Source organism: Topomyia yanbarensis, chromosome 3, assembly GCF_030247195.1.
Source record: "Topomyia yanbarensis strain Yona2022 chromosome 3, ASM3024719v1, whole genome shotgun sequence".
In the NCBI taxonomy this organism is placed as follows: Eukaryota; Metazoa; Arthropoda; class Insecta; order Diptera; family Culicidae; genus Topomyia; species Topomyia yanbarensis.
In genome coordinates, this window is record NC_080672.1 from 418,136,986 (window position 1) to 418,162,055 (window position 25,070).

At 39.5% G+C, this 25,070-nt stretch overlaps 1 protein-coding gene, 1 long non-coding RNA gene and 1 pseudogene across 2 annotated transcripts; 1 reads left to right on the plus strand and 2 right to left on the minus strand.

Annotated features, from left to right (window-relative positions):
* The window catches only part of LOC131688376 (thioredoxin-like protein 1), a 66,953-nt pseudogene extending 64,580 nt beyond the window's left edge, over positions 1–2,373 (minus strand).
* A 2,139-nt stretch (positions 2,374–4,512) lies between these two features.
* LOC131688377 (histidine-rich protein PFHRP-II-like) lies at positions 4,513–12,075 on the minus strand. Its single transcript, XM_058972582.1, has 2 exons — positions 12,012–12,075; positions 4,513–5,276 (listed from the first exon to the last, which is right to left on the minus strand). The coding sequence occupies exons 1-2, from the start codon at positions 12,073–12,075 to the stop codon at positions 4,513–4,515; spliced, it is 828 nt and encodes a 275-aa protein (XP_058828565.1).
* Positions 12,076–15,509: 3,434 nt separating this feature from the next.
* LOC131693272 (uncharacterized) lies at positions 15,510–20,672 on the plus strand. The gene is made up of 3 exons (XR_009306192.1): positions 15,510–15,959; positions 16,110–16,324; positions 20,043–20,672. It is a non-coding gene; the product is annotated as an uncharacterized LOC131693272 (long non-coding RNA).
* Positions 20,673–25,070: the final 4,398 nt, after the last annotated feature.

Here is a 25,070-nt window from a genome sequence, read left to right on the forward strand (position 1 = left end):
CAATTTAAGTTTTAAACTGGAAATATAGTATATTTGGCAGCACTGCAACCAAATATAACTATTTTTTCTAGATTCCGTGACTCATTTCCTTTGAGAGTTGCTTGGTGGTAGCGCTAGTGAGAGGACGTGTTTTGTGTATGCGGTCAGTCGTCGCACCTTTAATTTGTTCAATTCTCGAGTACTTTTTCAAATGGACGTAAGTAACAATGAGAGATTCTCTTTGAGGTCTTTCTCTTCTGTTCATTACTCGGCCATTTCAACATTTACTACTCTACTCTTTGCATAATATTGTAGTAAAAACCGTCGGCTTTCGATATGTACTGGAAAATTAGTACAAAGTGTTGTAATGACGTCGTAATAAACGAAAGAGAAAGTAAACAAAGAGAGGCTCTCAATGTTACTTACGTCCATTTGAAAAACTACTCGAGAATTAGTTCCTCAAATATAATGGTAGTGTACATATGCAACAAATAAAATGTGCGAGCAGTAATAATCATTCAATGATGGAACAATGAATTCGTACGTAGCTATTCAAGTGAAAAATGCGTGCTCCTCAAAATTTTCGGTTATTCGATGACGAAGCCTTACAAAAGTTGTGTTGCACAGAGAATACAGTGTTAGTGAGTTCCGATGGCGATTTGTAAACGATTGGCATGTAAAAGCGAGCGAGGCGTACGGCAGAACTACTCGGGTGAGCTCGGTCCATGTCCGTGTGCGTTTTTAATTTTCTTACAGGTACTGTGTATGCGACAAAAGTAGACATGTGACGGCAACGAACGTGCCATGGTGATTGAACGAGTGTAAATAAACGAGTGAGTGTGGGAGAGTGTTTTGAGTGTTCCCATGCCTAAATATCTCGCGGACGTCTGCCCTCTGGGTTCCGCGATGTTCGCGAGGTTGGGGTGGCGCCCCCTTGTGGGGTTTCGTGTCAGTTAACGGATGTCAGCTAGTCGATTTCCTCGATTTTCCCAAGGCTAATAATCGATTATTGATTTTCGAGTATTGTAGTGATTAATCGATTATCTGCGTTAATTGAGTACAGAACGCATGACTACTTGTGTTGCCTTATGTATTTTCTTTGGAATGGTTTCTGCGGATATGATCTTCTATACATGCTCTTTGCGGAGTTGCGGCCGGAGGGAGTTTGGTGCGCTTTGACGGTATTTTTGTCTGCTGTTTTTGGCACTTCGCTAGCCTGTGTGTAACGAATAGAAATGGATCATTACCGGAATGTAAACTTGTCGTTTTCGGGACAGTGTGGTGTTTGGTATCATGTGTGCTAGTTGACTTTGTTGCCAAGCCGAGGTGCGCGAAATAAAACTTTATGAATGCTAAAACATCAATAGAGATTAAGTATACAGTAGTTAAATCAATCGCGCGCGGAATTGATTGCTCCGAATCGACATTGTATTATTTACTTAGAATCGGTATTTTATTGAACTATTGTCTTAGAAATAACACAGTTTTTCATACTACGTTTTTGAAGTTCAATATTAGTAAAAGTCACTTTTGCTACGAAACCATTATACATGTGCAATTCCAACTATCTATAAGAATACTACAATAAAGTAACTCACACACAAATACCTGTTGCATATGATTTCGAATTTATTTCAAACGATCGGCGGGTAAAGTTAGCACCGATACAGCAGAAACCACCAAAAATTCGTCGCGTGATAAAAAAGGGGATGAAACCGATTTATTAACATATCCAAGGCTCCTCATAGTTGGCTATCAAGAGTTCAAGTTGCTTATTCGGCCTACCGTACTAATACAACAAATGATAAATTCCCCAAATTCTCGGCAGCCGGCTGACCAGAGCAATTATTGCATGATAACGCTATTAGCACACTTACTAACAAATCTTCCCTTCCCGTGGTACATGTGGAGATGCAGAGGATTCCTCGATATCTGGTAGCAACATGTATTGGACTAACATTCCTTCCTTCCCCGGAAGATCTGCATACGGACGTGGCCGGTGTCGGTATTGATTAGCATGCAGGGATTAATATCGATTGCACAATGTGATTCATCATGTTATTCCCCAGCATGTTGTTCCAATGAACATTTTGCAATCTAAATTGGTTCTGGTCAATCACGGAGTAGCAGCCACGGGCGATCTCTTATGCTTATGCTTATGCTTTAAATTGGCTGACAGTTTTAGATATCACAGCCGGAGGAAAACAAACCTCCAATTAGTGTGTGTGAAATGACTTGCATAGAACTTTATTGTTTATACCCTACCATTTCGGTACGGTACCGTGTCTCCTTAGTTAACCGGATCGTCATGTGCAACTCGCCCAGGTTAAAATGCAGCTTCAGTGCACCTTTCAGCCCGTTCACAGTCCTGATATCATCCTGGTCTATACACATAATCACTGTCTAAGGGCTTAAGGCTTTAACTTCTGCCTTTCCACCCAGTGATGTGGTAAAAATCCCTTGTATAATTGAGCTGTTAATCGTGGGGTCCTCCTTCAACTCGAGTATATGTATGTAATTGTGTATATGTGTGTATGTATGTATACATGTATTACAATGCGTATATGTATGTAGGTATTTGTATATGTATGTGTGTATGAATGTATGTGTATATTTTTTATATATACGTGTGTGTATCTATGTATGTTTACATTCGTATTGATTTACATGTCGTTTGAATTTCATTATTTTTTTGGTTTGTGTGTGTGTGTTTGTGTATATGTGTGTATATGTACATATAAATGTTCAAAAAATGGTTGCATTATACACGGGATTGTTTTGTAGTGCACATATATAATCTATTAATGTGAAAAATGATACTTCTGGATAGAAGTCAGATCTTCCTCCAATTACAGCCCCTTGGAGATCTCCAATGGAACAACTTACACAAGTTTAACAGGCAGTGACACCAGACTAAGAGACACAAAATTGCTGAGGAAAACACGGAGTCTATCGGTTCTTTTTTATTATTTCCCCTTTTCTTTCTTAAATAAGCAGGAATTCAAGACATGTCGATGAGAGTCAAAGGAGACATAAATGGGAGATAGAAATGAAGGTAGAAAAATACAAAAATGGTAAGTTTTTTAGTACACATGTGTTATGTTATATATACAAATTGAACCAATATACTAAATACGCGTCGATTTCCTGCTTAAATGGAATCGAAAGTCTTACTGTAATGTTACAATCCAATTGATACAAACATTACAGTAAGGCGGGGCTAGTTGATGGAACGATGACCTCGGAACATGTCTGGCACTGTGCACGAAATGGGTCATCGGAAAGTCAATTGAGCTAACACCTTCCTAAATCCGTGAACCAAGTTATTTGCATGAATGTTTAAATACATGCAAACATCTTTTTTCTGTAAATCACTACCAGCTAGTGGGAGATAGGACGGTTAACACACACACACACACACACTCTTATTCATTTGATGCCCCTTAATGTTCACTATAACTTTTTATTTGACACTTTGTCTATATCTCTTTTCATTTTGCTGCTATTTAATAGTTAACACAGCATGACCTCGCCACAAATGTAGTTGGTTCGAAATCGTTATTTTTGCATATGAATCGATGTGATAAAAACGATTTTGCGTCGAAACCAAAAGATATAATTGGATGGAACCAAATAGAGAACTGTAGAACTTGCTGAAATGCATTATTTTCATGATAATAATGGTGATGTTTATTATTTACAATTTTAAGAAAATTAACGAAAATGCTAATGATAGCACTAACTTTAAACTAATTTACTTTTAAAAGAATACTAAATTCACTAAACTGAAAGGTATTAATACATTTTTCTCTGCAAAATTTTCCTGGCTTTCGAATAAAAAGAAAAATAACAAAAATAATAAATGCCATACTTTTTCAATTAGAGCTGGTATTAGTGAAAATGAGATAAAAATATCCAAGTTAAATAACCCAAACTCATGAAAATAAGAAAAGGTAAGTGTATCATGTCAAAGAACGAATTATGCAGCTCTTCAAGACTAACAATCTGGATTATTAAAATGATGAGGTTAACTATTAGGATTTTCAAGAAATGAACGAAAAATCGATTAAAAATGTTTAATTTTCAATATATTACTTTGAAAAGGCTACTTAAACTCATTAGCTGAAACATATAATGGCATGACTCAATGCAAAATTTTCTCACCTTCCCAGTGGACCTAAAATATTTGAAATACAAAGTATACTTTTTGAGTTAGAGGTATTTTAAGACAAATAAGTTTTTAACACAAAAAGTTCAATAACTTTGTAACGGTTGAGATTTGATGGTATGTGTAGAACAATTTTTTTTCTTCAAATATGACAGTCTATCACCCCCCGAGAGATTCTTAACCATGAACCAAACACCCTGTATATATGCAATTTTACTAGTAAGAGTGTGTATGGTCAGAGCAGTTTTAGCGCAGAAATGGTTGTCGGCTCTAATGTAGGAATCTGACGGCCGGACATTTGCTAAAATGACCATCGGTGAAATTGCATTCGGTCAAATGGCCGAACAACCGTCGGTCAAATGGCGTTAGGCCAAATGATCTTCGGTCAAATGGCGTTCGTCAAATGATCCTTGGGTCAAATGATCTTCGGTCCAATAGCGTTCGACCAAATGACCTTCAGTAAAATGGCGTTCGGCCAAATAATCTTCGACCAAATGACCTTCAGTTAAATGGCGTTCGGCCAAATGACCTTCGACCAAATGACCTTCAGTCAAATGGCGTTCGGCCAAATGAGCATCGGTCAAATGGCGTTCGGTCAAATGACGTTCGTCCAAATGACCATCGGTCAAATGGCGTTCGGCCAAATGACCTTCGGTCCAATGGCGTTCGGCAAAATGACCATAGATCAAATGGCGTTTGACCAAATGACCTTCGGTGAACTGGCGTTCGGTAAAATGACCATCAATCAAATAGCGTTCGGCCAAATGACCTTCGGTGAAAAGGCGTTCGGTCAAATGGTGTTCGGCCAAATAGCGTTCGGCCAAATGACTCTCGGTCAAATGGCGTTCGGTCAAAAGGCATTTGGTCAAATGGCGTTCGGCCAAATGACCTTCGAACAAATGACCTTCGAACAAATGACCTTCAGTCAAATGACGTTCGTCCAAATGACCATCGGTCAAATGGCGTTCGGCCAAATGACGTTCGGTCAAATGGCGTTCGGCCAAATGACGTTTGGTCAAATGGCGTTCGGCCAAATGACTTTCGGTCAAATAGCGTTCGGCCAAATGACCTTCGGTTAAATGGCGTTCGGCCAAATGACTCTCGATCAAATGTCGTTCGACCAAATGAACTTCAGTCAAATGGCGTTCGGGCAAATCCAGTCAAATGGAGTTCGGCCAAATGACCTTCAGTCAAATGGAGTTCGGACAAATGGCGTTCGGTCAAATGACTTTCGGCCAAACGACCTTCGGTCAAATGACCTTCGGTCAAATTGCGTTCGGCCAAAGGACCTTCGGTCAAATGGCGTTCGACCAAATGACCTTCGGTGAAATGGCATTCGGCCAAATGGCGTTCGGCCAAATGAATCTCAATCAAATGTAGTTCGGCCAAATGATCTTCGGTCAAATGGCATTCGCCCAAATCCTTCGGTCAAATGGTGTTCGGTCAAATGACCATCGGTTAAATGACGTTCGGCCCTATAACCTTCGGTCAAATGGCGTTCGGTCAAATGACCTTCGGTCAAATGACGTTCGGCCAAATGACCTTCGGTCAAATGGCGTTCGACCAAATGACCTTCGGTGAAATGGCATTCGGCCAAATGGCGTTCGGCCAAATGAATCTCAATCAAATGTAGTTCGGCCAAATGATCTTCGGTCAAATGGCATTCGCCCAAATCCTTCGGTCAAATGGTGTTCGGTCAAATGACCATCGGTTAAATGACGTTCGGCCCTATAACCTTCGGTCAAATGGCGTTCGGTCAAATGACCTTCGGTCAAATGACGTTCGGCCAAATGACCTTCGGTCAAATGGCGTTCGGCCAAATGACCTTCAGTCAAATGGCGTTCGGCAAAATGACCATCGATCGAATGGCGTTCGGCCAAATGACTCTCGGTCAAATGGCGTTCGGCCAAGTGACCAGATTCCCCAGCATATATAGTCGATGACACTATAGAAGTAAGGCTACATGACCTAGCAAAGGCAGATAACATAATGATTTCATATTAATATCATGTTTGGTATCAATGTTATTATTGTGATATTATGTTCTTCACAATTTACCAATAACTGAATACACAAAAGCGATTGTTATCACTGAAATTTTTGTTGCCATCATTGAATATCTCGAGGATTTTCTAAAATTTAACGGTTTGGCTCTAGTTTCCAAGTCGGAGGCGTAACATCAATAGGTGAAACATTCCATCCTGTTGAAAAAAATCATGAGCTTCAATCGACATACTGGAGTGAAATTGGTGGTAGTAAACATATAAACGTTATACGTTATTTTTGCCCCAGGTTGCAGTGGAAAAATTCAGTTTCAAATGCAGTGTAATTCGAGCGTCCTTCAAGAATGCAAACAAGTTGTTTTGCGTCTTAAAGGTTAGATGAACATGATGAAGGAACCGAAAAAAAAATTGACACTCAGACATATTTCAAGTATCATAAATAAATCACCATACACTAAGAAAATTTGAAGAAAACCGAAACAAACAATCTTCAATAAACAGAACCGACTTAAATTCGTTCAGAAATACATAGAACAGAAAATGATGTGATGTTAATTTTTCGGATGGAAAAAATCAAGTTGGATTGACTGTTGAAATTGATATTAACAGTTTTTAAGCCAAGCGAGTTTGGTGAGATCTAGTCGGTATCAGAGTTCCCCTTTATAAATCAGTTGGAATCGCCCATGGACCTGACCCTCTAAACCGCCAAACTATTCGATTAGTTCGTTTGTTCATGCAACTCCAACCTCAGGTACAGGGTGCTAATAACGACCCAAAGGGTGTCAACTGGGCTACGAAAAACCTTCGTGAAGATCGGGTATCCACATCTTTGATCTATGTTGACGGGAAAGGGGATAACTAAAGAGTGTCTGTTATACATGTTAGAAGCGGATCTAAACAGCGTCTGTCTCGGAACAGGCTGTGGAAAGAGAAACATACACTGAAGTCTTTTTTATGCGGTTTTTTATGCGGATTTTTTTTTTATGCGACTTTTTTTATGCGGATTTTCAAAGTTATGCGATTCTTTTTATGCAGCCTCCTTTTAATTTCTAGGGCATCACCTGAAGCGACTTTTATCGAATGATAGATCCTCGTGAATGCACATGCTTAAACAAAAGACATATAATGTTCATATTTTTATTTTAGGTTATAAATTACTAGTCTTTGGGTTAAGGATATGAGAAGTATTCTTGATGCAGTGAAAATAAAAACAGAAAATGACTGAATACCTTTTTACCTTTCTCATAATAAAACTGATGCAATCGGTCGGAATTTCAACTTTTTAACCGAGGCCCGCAGAGCCGAATCTCTTATACCATTCGACTCAGTTCGGCGAGATCGAAAAAAAAGTCTCTGAGCGTGTATTTTTCTTTTACTTGGTGATAAAGCTTTTACGCCGACCCGGCACACGTTCAGTAGTTAGACCATACTACCGATTTCGTCCATCATGTGGCAGAGTGAGGGACTCTGAACAGAGAAGATAACTCTCTATTCCTCTAAACTCCACCAAGAAGTCCGACATTTGCCTGATCCCCCGGATTCCATTTGAAATGACTACTTTGGGGGGAGACGTGTTAATGCACTTCACATGATTCCAGGTCTAGCTGGTCGTGCTAGATTTCGCTTGTCTCGTAACCGCCATATCAGTCCTGCACGGCATGATATTCTACATGCCTTCCTCTCTACGTTGACCAGTTGGATGCCGTGGTCGATCTCCGATTCCGGTTGGAGGATGGCTTCCGGTTCACTGGTGCCCCAACGACCAGGGTCTGTCGCGTTCGGTGCTACTCGGCGTAGCTCCCGACGGTGGAGCTAGCCTACCTCGGCGGAGAGTTTCCCGACGAAAGAATGTCTCCTGCAACCGTTGACGGACACGTTATTCTTCCTTAGATGCAGTCCGGCAGAATGCCGAGGTTAGTCCAGCGATTCCCGGTGGAGGATTGCGTCCGGTTCACTGGCGCCCCGATGATTCAAGCCGGCGATTCGCTACGGACTACTCGGAATAGTCCCCGACGGTGGATCTTTCCTACTCCGACGAAAAGTTCCCCGGCAGTGGAAGATCTTCCGAAACCGATACTACCCGGGCAGATGCAGAGGTCGGTCCTGCGATTCGGGGTGGAGTGACTTCCAGTTGTCAGGCGCCCTGACGAGCATCTGCCGGCGCTACTTCCCGATCTATTCGAATTAGTCCCCGGCGGTGGCCTAGTCTACTCCGACGGAGAAATTTCCCGACGTTGAAATTTCTCTCGAAATCGTTATCTCGATGCTGGTCGGTTAGGTGCCGAGGTCAGTCTTGCGATTCCAAGGAGTCACGGTTCCGACAGCATAAGTCATTAAGTGACTTTACGCTTGTCTGGACATGCTGCAGACTCAGGTGATTCGCATTTAATGCCAAAAGATCCTGACTCCTGCGTTGCAGAAGAAAAAGAGCTAAGTAGCCGGGAAACTCTAAGCTTGCTCACATGACCCTACTCCACGCTTTTTTCTAAACTTTCTTACTTCAAATCCTTGCTTTTCCTTGAGTACTATGGCTCTTAATATTGAAAAATATTTCACACCTTTTGTGTTTTTTATGCGGATTTTCAAAATTATGCAGTTTTTTTATGCGGATTTTCAAAGTTATGCGGTTTTTTTTATGCGGATTTTTTTTATGCGGTACGTATCCCCCGCATAAAAAAAAAACTTCAGTGTAGTTGTATCCAGTCCCGTCCTGGTAAGGCGGCATAGCCAATGACTTACCAAACAACCCCGAAAAAAAAGTAATATTCATTTCTGCATTGTTATAAAGCGTTTTGAATCAATTGATCTAAATAAAGGGTATAAAATTGCGAATAATGACTCCATTTAGTTATACCACAGATAACAGACGTTTAGGCTTGATTTGAATCGTGTGTAAATACCCGCTACTGAAATTCCGAATAAACTAGACGTCTGAAACACGTTTGGCAAACGTTTGTAGATGGCGCTGTGATCGATGCAATGCACATAGAGTGCAGCTGTCAAAAAGGTGTAGCAAACAGTTGCCCAGATGGCAGTAGTGAAACACGAATTTCCAACGCTTATCAATTTGAATGTTTACACAGGTTTTTGAAGAAATTTTGTTCTAGCCTAACCGTCTGTTATCCGTGGTTATACTGTTGGGTGGATAATATTCTCCTTTTTCCAATTGAAGATGCTTTAACCTTAAGACAAAAATAGAATCCAGCATCACTCACGCAGTGTCAGACGCAGATTGGATAGTTTCAACACCCAACTACATAGTATGTCCTCCATTTGAGACTTTGTTTGTGAAAATCGGTTCAGTCATCACCGAAAAACCCATGTGATTTTAATTATGAAATATGCCCGGAGCCTGTGACTTCCGGAACTGTCGATAGCGGACAATATATTCAAAGAATCTTTAATCTGGATTGCATAGCATTTGAGAACACAAAACATTAAAAGCATCCATTGACCACTTTTAATGAATCCGGAAGTGAAGTGGACACAATCTAATTTACCCCATTTTGCATAGCTCGAATAAAATCATTCAAAACCCAGTTATTTGCATATATTAAAATGGATTCTCTGATCAGTTTGCGAATGTGAGAACAATTTTCATTTGCAATCATATAGAAACCGGATTAATTCCCGGAAGCACTACCAGTTGTTGTGCAATCCAACTAAAATGCCGCCTGAATTGGAATAGAATTTAAACCGATCCGCATGTTGTCGGTTCTAACGAGTGGCAGCCGGACAAATTGATTTCGATAATTATTACCGATAATGCGAACCAGGCGTTTCCAGGATTACCAACGGTTACGTGGTTGCAATTGGTAAGTGGATATTTTCATTGAGGTCCACTAAATGCCACTATAATTGAATTCGGTTGGAACAAGTTTGAATGGAAACTCGTCACACGATGGAAATTTCAAACCGAGCGACAGTGCACGTATTGGTGATGGTATTCAGAGAAGTATGCTCAATCGTAATGTACGAGCAATCCGATATTTTTAAATGGACCTTATTTCATTTCAGTCAATCAACTAATTTTTCGTAGTAACCAACATTTCCACTGGAATTTAATTATTATAATTCATTTGAAAATTTCCGCCAGACTATTTTTGGTTTCACCGTTCTTTGAAGCAGGCGTTAAAGACTCCTCGTCCCTTCAGGATATAGTTTTTGAGCGCCGATTGAACAGGTACGTAAGGGAACGTTTTTATGACACGTGTTTACTACAGACAACACGCTCCACGATGCTGATTGATTGTACATTGTTAGGTACATGTGAGCAGCTACTTCAAGGACATCTATTCAATTAACGGTTAAGTGCAGCAATTGAAGACGGCGTGCATCAACGCGCTGCAATCAGATCAATTTCGTCTTGTCACACATTTGATCAGACTTGGTATGTGAGCAACAATTACGTGGTACTGCATTCCCTTCTGTTTTGAAAGACGTCACATCCGATTCTAAGCATTCTAAGCAAGATTAGTGATAAACTTCATGGTTTGTGAAATCGCCACCAGGACAGGAGTAATGGTTTCATTTCATCATGAGAAGCGAATAGTAAAAAAATCCAATCGATCGAGGCTGTTCCACGTATCTATTTTGAATTTTGTGTTATTTATTTTGCTGGGTTTTCTGTTTACCTAACAATTTCGGCGGAAATTTCGTTTCGATACATGATTGTTCTGTCAATATTTAACTACGGAGAAGGATGAATGTTTTTCGGCATACATACACACTTATTTGGTTTTAGACGCGATGTAGAATTTTCATTGAAAATGGGTGATTCAGCACTTCAAACGTAATTTGTCAACCATTCATGTGTTGATAAATTGTTTATCTGTTCTCTTTACAATTTCTACTAGTACCCGACAAGCTCCCACGTTGAACTGAGCTTATAAAAGATACTTTATCAATATCTAATTAGTACCATTTTCCAACCGGACACAAACAAGCTCATCCTTTTGTTCTACTGTAGAATGGAGTTCTCTTCTTGCTAGTTACGAGAGCAAGAGGTAAATACTACCATGCATAGATTATGGATAAAACTCCGGATACTATACCATCATGGGAAGCTGACTCATGAGAATTTTAATGAAAAGAATGCTTCATCATCATCATCATCCTGGTTCCTCGAACTTGTTAAATTTTGAAACAGGAGAATTTTTATTTTGATTTGATATTACGGAATTCGTAAAATGTACGACGAAACAAAAAATACATTTTGTGAAAGTAGAAATTATTAGGATGATGAGCCTATTTTCGCCATATTTCTATTATCACCCAACCCATTTGAAACCGTTGTTTAGAGCAGCGTCGTTCTGATCTTTGTTCTACGCATTGAGTCAAATGGTAGCGCAGCAATAGGGGCACTCGATTTGAGTTTTCGTTGCGCTCCACCATGAGAGTTTCACCGTTTTCAGGGCATTTGTGTTATTATCTTGGTTCTTGGCAACGGTTACATTGATTGTAGGCCTAGTAATTGATGAATTAGTATGGTGAAAATAGGCACTTTACCCTATATCTAGGGAACCAAGCAGAATTTCAAAATTACAAAAACATCACTTTGTGGAGATTTTTCAGACAAGTTATGTGGCACACTAGAGCAGGTTACCCTAAATATCACGACAGTGACGGTATGGTGTTACCGTTTTGGGACGCGGGTGCTCTCAGCCCCCGAGGATGATGTTAACCAGCTCCGGAAGGGAACTGGTTTAAAGCCCCAACGCCTGGTATACGCGTTCCGGGGTGGGCACGCAAGGCATCTTTTGGTCGTCGGGTCCCAGGGTCGTCTTATGTTGTGGGGGATTTTGGATCTGGGTTCAGAGAGGAAACCTACTACGAATTTAACAAGATAGTATATAATTTACTCACGTTTTCCACACTCTCTACATTTTTCTTCTTCCTACTTCTTCGAACCCTTTCCTGCTGCATCTTTGGTCGGTTCGTCTCCGGGTGGCGTGGTGGCGTGATGACGGTAGGTTGTCGGAAAGTTGTGGGGAAACAATGGATTTTCAGCGTTGGCGTCTTAGGCTTTTGTTCTCTGCTTCTGCTTTCTGGTGATGGCGATCTTAAGCGGGCCCACAGGCCACAGGGTCGTTCTTGGTAATTAGCGGGCGGAATGAAGGACTGCACTAGGCAGCACGGACCCGCGACGACAGTCTGTCGGATGACTCCTTTACGGTTAGCCGTACTGGATAAACCAGTCAGGGCGAAACAGGCACTTGCCGATCCTTTTCTCTTAACTGATGTTATTCACACAGTTGCTGCAATCCAATATTGTATATTAACAATATAGTCCACTCCTGTAAATCCCATACGAATCACACAGGACATAAATGTAATGCCATCTGTGGACGAAACAGGTTTTTAATCTCATCAAATAATCATTCTGCGATTAGCGTGCGCCGTAGATTGAAATGTCAAACGCGCCCAAGAAGTATAGAAGAGAAAGTTGGGCAAATTGCACGGCTTACAGAAACGAGGCTTCCCGGTCAAAAAAAAATGCGGACAAACATGGTCAGGCGATTTAAACAGTTTGACATTTGATTCAACTCGCCTGTGCTAATTGCCCCAAGGAACAAATGCAATTTGCGAATGCGATTTGAAGGCAATTGCAACACTTTGACAAGTTTTCTGGCGGCTGTAATGGACTTGGTTGTTTTTTGCGTTATTCAAACATGGCGGTTCATGTTTGGCTTAATCTTAAAATTGTTTGTTTAAACAATTGGTGTGTTCTCGCTTGTATTTTGTTTGTCTAGTGCATTTCATTTAGCCAACGAATGTGGGAAATTGTGGAAAAATGTGAAAGTATAATGGAACAAGATCTCTGACCTAAAGTCTTAATGAAAGTCAGATTGTGGTAAGTTTTGGTGTGCAATACCAATTTCACCATTGATTCTTCCTGTACTTTGGTGGTGATTATCTAGTGTACTAATAAGTTTATGTGAGTAGATAATGAATCCGAAAATAAGTATTATTTGTAATTTTCATATTAAGCAATTAAGGGCGGTTAAATGGCGCGTTCCGTGGACGATTTGGGGGCGATTCAAGGGCGGGTAGGGCGGCACAAAAATGACGGCGACAAATCGCCCAAATGTTGCATTTGAAATAGCCCTCTAATTGCCAGTAATTTGCTGGCAAATTGAAGGGCAATTAGCGCATCCGAGTTGGCAAATAGCCTCCCGTTAGCCAGCAACTTGCCCTTTTTGACTGGGATGCAGAAGTGAACCATATTGTCATTTATAATATTTGGTGTTATACTTACCTTTTTGCTCGTCGAAACACCGAGTACCACCGCTTACCCGTGAAGAGAAATATTCATTGTGCTTTACTTATTGTTCTGCTCTGCGCTTCGGATTTCCCACCTGTTCGACATCTGGTTTCTCTACTTGCGCTATTCGACATCTGGTTTCTCTTCACTGTGAACTTGATACTGTATTGAACTTTTTTTTTATTCATTTCGTTTATTTGATAGGCACAAATGCGTTAGCTTGGCGGTGCCAAATTCTTTTGTTTTTACATTTTGGATATTTTAAAACTAGGAGGTTACAATGTTGAAATATTTTTTTTAAAAGAGAAAAATTTTACAGCTATCTTAAGACTAGAATAATACATAATAGAAATAATACAGATTCTATATACAAGAGAAGGGGCAAAAGATTTTTTTATGAAACATTTTAAAACAAAGAATTCAATAGTAATAGTTTTTTAGGAAATATTTACAGTTATCTTAAAACTAACAATATAGTTTGGTATACAAAAGGGGGAACAAATATTTATGAAAAATTTCACATGTGTTTTAAAACTAGGGATACAATTCTATTTACAAGATGGGGGACAATAATTTTAACAAAGAGGTAAAATTACATCTATCTTAAAACTAGAAATACGGAATACAAATTTAAACTTTTTTACCGGAGACTTATGCTTAGTCAAGATATTCAGAGGGGGGCTTATTTTCAAAAACGGTGTAGAAGCAGTTGTATCAAGGACAGGGGAGAGAAGGCGTAGATGGTGACCGGGAGAGAAGAGCAATACTTGCAACTTTCGGGCAAACGGGAGATCAGCGAAACAAATTAGCGCCTCAGTCTAGTAGGTCGGATTGGCGGATGGTATTCTTCGGACCTGCGGGGAATCCTTCAAAAGTCATCGGACCTCGAGTCGCTCTCGCTTCAGTTTCCGTAGTGGTAAGGGCGACGGCGGTTAGATAGTGGCAGTCTGGAGCTGATCGGTTCCACAAGGCAGGAGAAAACTTCTAAAAACGAGAAATAAAAAGAGAGGGGCTAAATTGGGATATTTATCGTTTTTATGAAAGTATAAATAAGGGACATATAGGGGAAATCACGATTTGCCAGCATATCTCGAACTGGGACATTGGGTGATCTACCTCGGGCCCGAAGGGAATCCTTTAACTGAGACCTGGCGTCCAAATACCCGGCGCATACCCAAACAACGTGCTCGATGTCGTGATAGCCCTCGTCACAAGCGCACAGACTACTCTCCGCAAGCCCAATACGCCGCAAATATTTTTTTATTGAACTTGATTTTAACTATACTGAATTTGATTTCATGGATCTCAGAAAAAAAAATAATATGCTATTTATCGCGCTTGTGTATCTTAAGTTCTGCGAAATTTTTCACGGACTGGTTTAGTTCATAAATGACAGTTTTAGTGTATAAGCGTTCCATAAAAATTAGAAAATGGGACATATCTTGCTATTTTCCGAGTCAATGTAGTGATGATCCGATTTTATCAGCTTCATAATTGATAGTTTGATGGGCTCTAGCAGACGAACCAAGTTGAATTCGAGTATATTTTTCTTATCTTAGAGATCTGAAAAATGCAAAAAAAAATTATTTATGCGCTTTCAGACCCCCTTAAGGGAAATTTAAGCTAAATAATCAGGAAAGGTTATGAGGCTATATCTAGGGACTTAGGAAGAATCTTTTAAGAGCTTCGTTTTCTTAAAAAAATAAAAATATATGTCCCCATTTTGTCAATGTCCCTATTTTATCAGCCTAAAATTCACCAAGGGGCTGATAAAAACGGGTCTTCACTGTATTTCAAAATTTAAACTCAATATTCGTCTAAAAGTTAATTTTCAATTAATTTTTTAGACGAATCTCTAATCTTATGTGTGGGGTTGTGAGCTGCGTACAAGGCGATTTGCCACCTACGCTATGGCTGCCCCAATCTGAAATATATCTCCTCGAATGATGAAAGAATCTGTAATCTTCAATTGAAGAATTTTCATCAATTCTAATAGTTACTTATATGAGTGTTCGATTTGTGACCCATTCATGGTATCGTTTGTATGTTGTTACCAACAAATTGTCAAAACAGGAATTGATTGTGATACTTTTTTTCATCAGCTGGCTTTCCATGTGTAATGAATTATTGTAACACTTTATTGATTGCTATTAATTAAGCGTGTATAGTGTGGGTTCAACAGGAATAGGTGTAAAAGTACGAACCCACTTTCAGATGTCAAAAGTGAGCATGTGAGCTATAAGGTTGGTGAGAATAAACTTGGTCGATCACTTGGTTTGTGACTGACAAGGTGAACAGACGTTTTTTATTTAGTTCGTCCGCTAAGGTAGTCCGTATAAATAAATTTAAAAGTGGCGACAAGGAAAAATAGTTTTTTTTATCGCGTGTGCTAGATTTTCACGAGTGGTTCCAGTTTGAATTCCAGGCAATTCGCGGCACAGGAGTGCACCGGCGAAAGGTTTTTACCACGACGGTTCGGTGGCGTCGTTTTAGCGGCAGGGTGGCCAGTTCTTTTTGGTACCGTAGGCCGAACAATAGTACAAAGGTTTGTAAAATAAAGACTGCATTGTGATTGTAATATTGAATTCTAATAAGACATTGTTACAGAACAAAAGCATTGAATTGGATACTATAGAATTCTATTGTAATTTATTGATTTACTAATTCTTTTGTTTTATATTATTTGGTGTTTTAGCCGGTCGTTAGCGACGCAATTGTGCCCTGGCCAAACGGTTGGCGCGCTAGAGAATTTCGTGGCAGGTTTTTGGCCACCAGGAAAGAGTGCAACAAATTTCTAGGGCGAGCCAAAAAGTTTCTGGAAGGCAAAAGGAAAGCAGAGGGAGACAAAGAAATATAAGCTTCTGGCCAGCGAGCAGGCTCAACGAAGAATCGACGTTTCCGGTACTGAAGGTACGTGCGTTTTCTTTTTATTTTTTTTAAGTAGTTTGACAAATCGCCAAATTTAATCCGGTGCAGGCATGGCGTTAATAGGAGCAGTTGATCCTTACGTCATTGGCACGTCCTTTTCTAATTACGTAGAGCGATTGGAATATTTCTTTGCATGTAATAATATTGCAACCGAACGAAAAAAAGATATTTTCATGAGTTTTTCCGGGATGCAAGTTTTCGAAGAGTTAAAGTTGCTTTATCCAGGCACTGATTTAAAGACTCTTAGCTATGACGCAATTACGAAGAAATTAAAAGAGAGGTTTGATAAAGTGGAGTCGGATACTGTCTTAAGGTTTAAGTTTCGCTGCCGGAAACAAGGACCGACAGAATCCGGCGAGAATTTTATTCTGGCAGTAAAGCTTCTGGCCGAACAGTGTGATTTCGGTGAATTTCGCGATATGGCAATTAAGGACCAGTTAATTTTTGGAGTATATGATAAAAAATTACAGCAGCGTCTGTTAGATGAGGAAGACTTGTCAGTTAGGATGGCAGAAAAAATTATTAAAAACCGCGAGCTTGCTACTTCGAGAGCACAGCTCCTTAATGCAGAAGATAATATTAATTCTGTGAGGCACCGTTTAGGCAGACGACAAATTCAATCAGATCCTCGACCCAATGATAATTGGAATCGGGGTAGATCGAGAAGCAGGAATGGTCGAGATAGATTTAATCGTCATCCGTACAGAGGAAGATCACGTTCAGGGCACAGGTCTTCTAGCCGAGGAAGGTACGCTAATTTTGTGTGCAATTTTTGCAAACAAAAAGGGCACATTCAGAAAAGCTGCTATCGGTTAAAAAACCAGCAAAAAAATACGGTTAAATTCATCGAGGAAAAGACAGAAAAAGCAGACCAAGTACATGACTATTTCAAACGGCTCCGGGTTGACTACAATAGTGAAAGCGACTCTTCAGGTGACTATACTTGTCTGATGATTAAATCGGTAAACAAAATTAGCGAACCTTGTTTCCTTGAAGCTAAAATTGAGGGCAAAATGATGAAGATGGAAGTGGACAGTGGGTCAGCTGTGTCCGTAGTTAGCAAAATCGATTTTATTAGTAATTTTAGGCATCTGTCGTTGAAGGGTTGCAAAAGAAAACTTGTGGTAGTTAATGGGTCATCATTGGAGATTTTGGGATCGGTTCTCGTGACAGTCTTAGTCAATGGCAAACGGGCTCGTTTGGAGTTAGTTGTACTAAACTGTAATCATCGTTTTATTCCTTTATTGGGACGAGATTGGCTCGATGTTTTTTGCGAAGGGTGGAGGGAGAGATTTTTTAATATTTTTTCGATAAATTCCGTAATTCCACAGCATTCTACTGAACAAATTTTAAGTGAAATCAAAACAAAATACAAACATATTTTCGACAAAAGTATTTCCTCCCCCATCGCTGGTTTCGAAGCAGATTTGGTATTGCGAGAAGACAGTCCAATTTTTAGGAAAGCTTACGATGTTCCATACCGTCTAAAAGAAAAAGTGAATGATTATTTAAAAATGCTTGAAAACGAAGGAATCATTTCACCAATTAAAACCAGTCTGTGGACTTCCCCAGTGGTTGTAGTGATGAAGAAAAACGATACAATAAGGCTCGTGATTGACTGCAAGGTTTCATTAAACAAGGTTTTGATTCCGAATACGTACCCTCTACCTACAGCCCAGGATTTGTTTGCGTCTTTGGCAAATTGTAGAATGTTTTGCTCACTAGATTTGTCCAATGCTTATACACAGTTAAATTTGTCGGAGAAATCGAGAAAATTTGTCGTAATAAATACAATGCGAGGACTTTTCACTTATAACAGGCTTCCTCAAGGCGCATCTTCCAGTGCTGCCATATTTCAGCAAATAATGGACACGATTTTAAAAGGATTAGACTTCGTCTATTGTTATCTTGACGATGTGTTGATCGCTGGAAAAAATTTCGAGGACTGCTACAATAAGCTGCTTATGGTGCTAGATCGTTTGGCTAAAGCTAATATTAAAGTAAACTTTGAAAAGTGTAAGTTTTTCGTTAAAGAATTACCTTATTTAGGTCATATTATTTCAGAGAATGGTCTTAAGCCAAATCCTGATAAAGTAGCAACAATCCAACAAGCAAAAATTCCGCAAAACGTGACACAACTTAAAGCATATCTTGGTCTCATAAACTACTATGGCAAATTTCTACCTAATTTATCTTCAACTTTGAATCCCTTGTATAAATTGTTAACGAAAGATGTTAAATTTGTGTAGAACCCTATGTGTGACAAAGCTTTTAATGATAGTAAACAACAGCTGCTAAATGCTAATCTTCTAGTTTTATATGATGCAAAGAAACCAATAGTTGTTTGTGCAGATGCTTCTTCCTACGGATTGGGAGGAGTGATAGCTCATGTCATAGATGGAACAGAAAAACCTATTTATTTTACTTCTTTCTCATTGAATACTGCGCAAAAATCTTATCCAATTCTTCATTTAGAGGCATTGGCAATCGTATCAACAGTGAAGAAATTTCACAAGTACTTATACGGACAAAAATTTATCATTTACACTGACCACAAACCACTTTTAGGAATTTTTGGAAAATCTGGACGAAACTCAATATTTGTGACAAGACTGCAACGCTATATAATGGAGTTATCTATCTATGACTATGATATATTTTATAGACCATCAGCAAAAATGGGAAACGCTGACTTCTGCTCTAGATTCCCACTTGATTTAGAAGTTCCAAAAGGTGTTGAGAGGCAAGGGGTTAATAGTTTAAATTTTTCTAACGATCTTCCGCTTGATTATACTGCAATTGCGCAAGAAACAAAACGAGATTCCTTTTTACAGCAGATATTAAAATACACTAAACATGGTTGGCCAAAAAGAATGGATAAAAATTTAAGAAATATCTATTCTCAACATCACGAATTGGAAGAGATAAATGGTTGTTTGATGTTTCAAAATAGGGTAGTGATTCCTTTTACCTTACAATTTAAGGTATTGAAGTTGCTTCATGCTAATCATGTTGGAATAATTAAAATGAAGCAACTTGCAAGACGATGCGTTTACTGGTTCGGGTTGAATGCAGACATCGACTCTTATGCTAAGAAGTGTGAAATATGTCTCAAAATGGCAACAATTCCGGGAAAAAATATAACCTATGAGTGGACTCCAACTATCAGGCCTTTTAGCAGAGTTCATGCTGATTTTTTTTATTTTGAAAGGCATGTGTTTCTGCTGATTGTTGACAGCTTTTCAAAATGGCTGGAAGTAATTTGGATGAAGTTTGGGACAGACGCAGAAAAAGTTACAAAAAAATTTCAAAGTTTCTTTGCACGTTTCGGTCTCCCAGACGTGATTGTTACAGACAATGGACCTCCTTTTAGTTCTCAATATTTTGTTTCGTATCTTGAAAGGCAAGGGATCAAGGTAATGAAAAGCCCGCCTTATCATCCTCAAAGTAAAGGGTTTTATGCTATAAACCAAAAACTCTACTAGACTTGGCAAATCCAAATAAGGATTTTAGAAAACAAATTCTAGCTAAACGAAAAAATGAACAAGATGAATATAAACAATTTGAAAAACCAATTTCCGACCCTTTTGCTAGGCTAGTTGCGGGAGACAAGGTTTACTATAAAAACCATAAAGTAAATGAAACTCAAAAATGGTTAGAAGCCAAATTTATTAAACGAATTTGTACAAATATTCTGCAGATCGCGATCGGATCAGTATTGATCTCGGCCCACAGGGGGCAGATTAGAATTGCTGATAAAGCTGAACGCAGGCGCAATGTGGCGTTTCAGTTGGCGGAGATACCCGTACCCAGGGCAAGACAAGGTACAAAGAGGCAGTTTGACGACTCCGAAGACGACGAACCATTTCGGGGTTTCACGCCGATACCACCGCCAGCCAGAAGTGAGGTGCATCCTGAGGCCTTGCGATCAGAAGAAACGGCAAGATCGATTAACGAAAGCGACACTATCGAGGTTGCAACAGGAAGCTCCTTACGGAGATCCGTGAGAGCGAGAAAGAAGAAATTCGACGGGAATTATTTATATTACAAATGAAATGTGAATTTAAATTATTTTGTAAAATAGTTTCGAAGATAGGCTATTTCGGGAATTCTTATCCTTATCTGAAATGTTACTATAGGATATTAGTGAAGAATTTTCCGAGTTGTATAAATTGTTCAAGTAACTTAAGAGGGAAGGATTTGTAATGAATTATTGTAACACTTTATTGATTGCTATTAATTAAGCGTGTATAGTGTGGGTTCAACAGGAATAGGTGTAAAAGTACGAACCCACTTTCAGATGTCAAAAGTGAGCATGTGAGCTATAAGGTTGGTGAGAATAAACTTGGTCGATCACTTGATTTGTGACTGACAAGGTGAACAGACGTTTTTTATTTAGTTCGTCCGCTAAGGTAGTCCGTATAAATAAATTTAAAACCATGAAAGCATATTCAAAGGTTGTGGAAACCAAGCTGTACACTGGCAGGAGTCTACAGGAAGCGGTGTATACGTGGGACTGTGGGACCGATGTTTACGATTCCTTTGCAAAAGTTGGTTCCTATACCCATACAATCCGCCCAAAGCCGCCGGATCCGTTTTGAAGCATCGCAAAACCACGGCGTACAGCTTGTCAGTGAGTGGTTAAACAAGTAAAGCTAAAAAAACTTTGTCGTTTGAATCGTGTTGTATTTCAGAAAGTAAGAAAAAGTTGAACGGATGCCGAATTGTTGGAAGAAAAAGAAACTTTTTATATGTATTTCATCGTCTAGGTGGCTCAGTTTCCTTATATCGGATGCGATTAAAGTTTCACTTTAGCTTGTGCTCTCTACATTTCCAATTACGAAAATAGAATAATAGAGGGCGGGAACAGCGTAGTTAGTTAACCGATGACCTTGTACGCAGCTCTCCTGTGTTCGATTGCTGCGAATCAAACATTAAACTCGTTTTTTTTTCTCGAAATCTATACAACGTTACTTTGTCCGCTCTGGACAACACCGACCAATTTTGTGTGTAACAGTTACCAGCGAAATTTACGTTTAACTATAATGCAAGCACATGTTTAACTGTAAGCAACTATTGGAAAATTTGAAAGTGAAATTGAAGCAGCTATGTCCATGATAATGAGTCCACGTGAACGTTTTTTATACCCATCTCTCCATCAACGCGTGTGGACTTTTTCGTACCACCTACTCCACGTGGTATGTGGATGGCCCCCAAAAAATTGGAAAGTCTTACCGGGAACTTCGCGGGGCTGTTTTGTATCTGTTGTACGCTTTCAATTGTCCAACTGTCACGAAAAGAGTGCATCGAGCACGACATAACGAACCCATTCTTGTCCTTTCACGGGTCGCGACCTATATTCTATGCAATTATTTATATCAGTTCAACACATTTCAGTTCACCATTTACTTACATTTATTTCCATTTCTGAAAGATATTGACACATTCTTTAATTTCAAGAGTTTACAACGAAAAAAAAAACGACAGCGAAAAAAAATCACCTTTGTTGTCGAAGGTTGCTACGATTGAACCTTGTTCTTCAAGGTGCGTATGAATATCTTGATCTTCCCTAAAAGATATCATCCCACCGACAGTTTGTACATTGGCCTCTATAATCCTAGCAATTTGCGGGTTTTACATCTCCTTACAAAGGATCTGTCCCGTGTTCAACTTATTACTTTCGCTCGCAAAACAAACAACACCCAGCAGGAGCACGCCCAGAACGAACGAGCAAAAAAACCCCGGGCGGCGTCAGGAATGTTTGCGATATTTGCTCTGAACTTCTGAGTGCTTCCCTCCTCATCGCTCCTGATGGCCCCCTTCGGAGATGATCAGCGAGACGACGCCCCATTCAGCGGTATTAGCATTTCATTTATCACACTTTCGAACAATAATGCTCCATCTTATCTCCATCCATTTCCTTCCTGCCCTGGCATGGAACCGGTTTTACGCTGCCATCAGACGAACGAATGTCAATTATCGGTTTTCTTTATCGTGTGCAAGGAATGGCGGCGTGAGTGCGCGCGGGGCGTCGTTTCACGAAAGCAATGCCAACTAGAGTGGAAACCGTGGAAACATTATTTCTAGTGGCATTATCCTGGTGGGAAAGCGAAGAGAAATAAGAAAAGAGTCGAAAACGTGACACCTTCTTCGTGGGGTATTAGTCCCTAGTGGGCAATATTTTTTGCTATACGGCTTAGGATTTCGTCGCAGGGGAAACTCAATATTTGAATCCTTGTTTTTTCGATGTATGGCACGATTCGTTGGGGCGTTTTTAAATCCTTATTGTGTGGTTTTAGAGTGTTGATCTATAGCTGTGCCGGGAAATCGAATCGATCAATTCGGATGAGTGTATGGCGTCCTTTGTCATCTAGTTTTCATGTGGTGATTCTTCTTCTTTGAAATAAACACATTTGGTTGAATGACTATTGCCAATCAGCAGTAGTCTTCATTTGATTTGATCTTCATAATGGTACATTTTTGTTGCATGTATTTTTAGTTTTTTCTTTGGTCTGGGCAAACCAATTTCTTGGTTTGTTTAGTGTTTATTCAGTCAACTAGGGAACTAGTACATAGCGTATTCAATGTGCGTCGGAAATACGCATGGTTTTGTCTGCGTGATCAGCAGAATACGAAAACCATTTTTTAATATTCCAATTCACAAGCAAGTTAAAACCAGTACGGTCTAAAATATGTTATGTTAAAGAAAAATCAAATGACTGATGAAAAAAAGCATAGCACACTTCAAAACAAAACAAATTATCTCCTGTCACAAACGACAAATGGGCGGAATCCTAACTTTTAATTGAATCATTGCCCCCTTGGTAGGACCTCGATTCCGACGACGAGGTCCACAGCAGAAAAGCACTTCAACAGCTCGGGGAAAACTTGCCCAACAAATCAACTCGATTGTTCCGGAAGGGGTAAAGTTTTCCGCATTCAAAGGTAGACAGGCTCGAAAATACCGGATTTGCCTCTGCGAATCGGGCACTAAGTTCGACTGTTATTTTTGTTCCATCACGTATTCCCCAACAGTCAGGATGGATCCGTACGCTCGGCACCTTTTCGAAATGTCTGAACTTTTTCCTTCCCAAACCTTCCATTAGCTTCACTCGAGAGGGTTTCACGCAATCCTAAATCGTGAAGGTGTTTGAAGTTATCTACCCTGCAATTACTCACTCTGACGGCGGGCGCCGCCAGTTATCTCGATGTCGGTAAACCACTTTCACACCGGTCGTCGACTGCTCAGACAGCGGAAAAGTTTGTTAAATTCAACTACTTTTTAATTGAGGTGATTTTGTTGCGATTCGTGCACTATTTTGGGATTAAGTTGCACTGCATAATCAAGAAGCACACACGTGCATGCTAGATTTATATTTGCATACTTTCTGGCTTTCGGTTGATGAGGTGTAGAATGGAGCTAGCTTGCTACAATCGAAAACGAAGAAAAGAGGTGCACCATCAGACGAGTTTCCCTCTTTATTCAAGCACATGCTGAACGGAAGTACTTTTCTGAATTGCTTTCGCTTCATGTCTGACAACGTCCGTTTCGGGATTAGAGCCGCATTTCCGCTGTTTGGGAAAGTTCTTTTTTGTTTCGCTCGCTCGAACAAAAACTCATTCGTCCATTTCACCATCCCGCATATCGGGTGGATTTAGGAAAGGCTTTGCCAGAATATTCATAAACAATTTCTCTTTGAATGTGGTGAAAGGCTTAGCGAGAACATGCGTGCAATTACTGCTGATGGAATAACTAAGCAACTGATGGAAAAGTAATTTAGCAAACTCTGAAGCTCCGTTAGCCCCGATGGGAAACGTGCAGCGGATTTTCTGCGATGAGCAGTTCATTTCAATTACAAACAGAGTAAATCAGCAGGATAATTTATGCTGTACTGAATATTCCGACTGAGTTTCGTAGAAAGCATTTCATTATACAATTTACTGCAGTGGATCGGCTTTGTGAGTTTTGTTGGTTGGCTTACCTTCTTCAACTGCGTGTGACAGGCGAACTCCGGGACAAGTGGGCGGTGGTTGATAAAATATTTATTATCTTCGAACAAGAGTACGGGTCCGCAGTAGGTGTGAAATGCGACAAAAATAACAGTGGGAATCGTCATCCTCTGCAGAAGTATCCTGCCGGGATGGAGATGAATGGAGATGGGAAGATAAAATATGTATGTGGTGATGAAATTGGTAATCAAATTATTTGGTATTTTGTTGATAACGAACAATAAAGCGAAGGCGAAATGTTAAATCTTGACCTGGATCAAGGTGGTGAAGATAAATCGGTTCAGGCACCCACTTGAATACAAAAAACTAATTTTCATACCAAACTAATTAAACGGCGTTAGAATGAATAAAAAGGGAAAAATGCTCAAATTTAGTCAACGAATAATTAAATAAGTGTCGAAAGAAAATAAAATAAGAATAGTAAACAAGTTTAACTGAAAAATAAAATGCAAATTTAAAATTTGATTACGAAAATAGAATTAAAATAGTATGATAAAAATGAAAAATGTTGAATACGTTAACAATGCTTAGGTTAAATAAAGTGACATATTCTAAGACGACATTGGCCGCTTTATTTAGTAACATAATGGAACAAATATTTCATGAGTGGTTCACAAATTGAGTAACAATAAGGATGATGAAAAATCTTCAATTGAAGATCTGAGATTCTTTCAGCATTCAAATATATAAGTTTGTTTCACCCAATAGATCAGATGAG

Bases quoted from the DNA above. Each gene is read 5' to 3' on its own strand.
- LOC131688377 (XM_058972582.1), bottom strand. From the start codon at position 12,075: ATGCAGCAGGAAAGGGTTCGAAGAAGTAGGAAGAAGAAAAATGTAGAG. The intron at 5,277-12,011 runs GTAAATTATATA...ATTTGACTGAAG, and splicing joins AGAGAGTGTGGAAAACGTGA to TTCATTTGGTCGAACGACAT.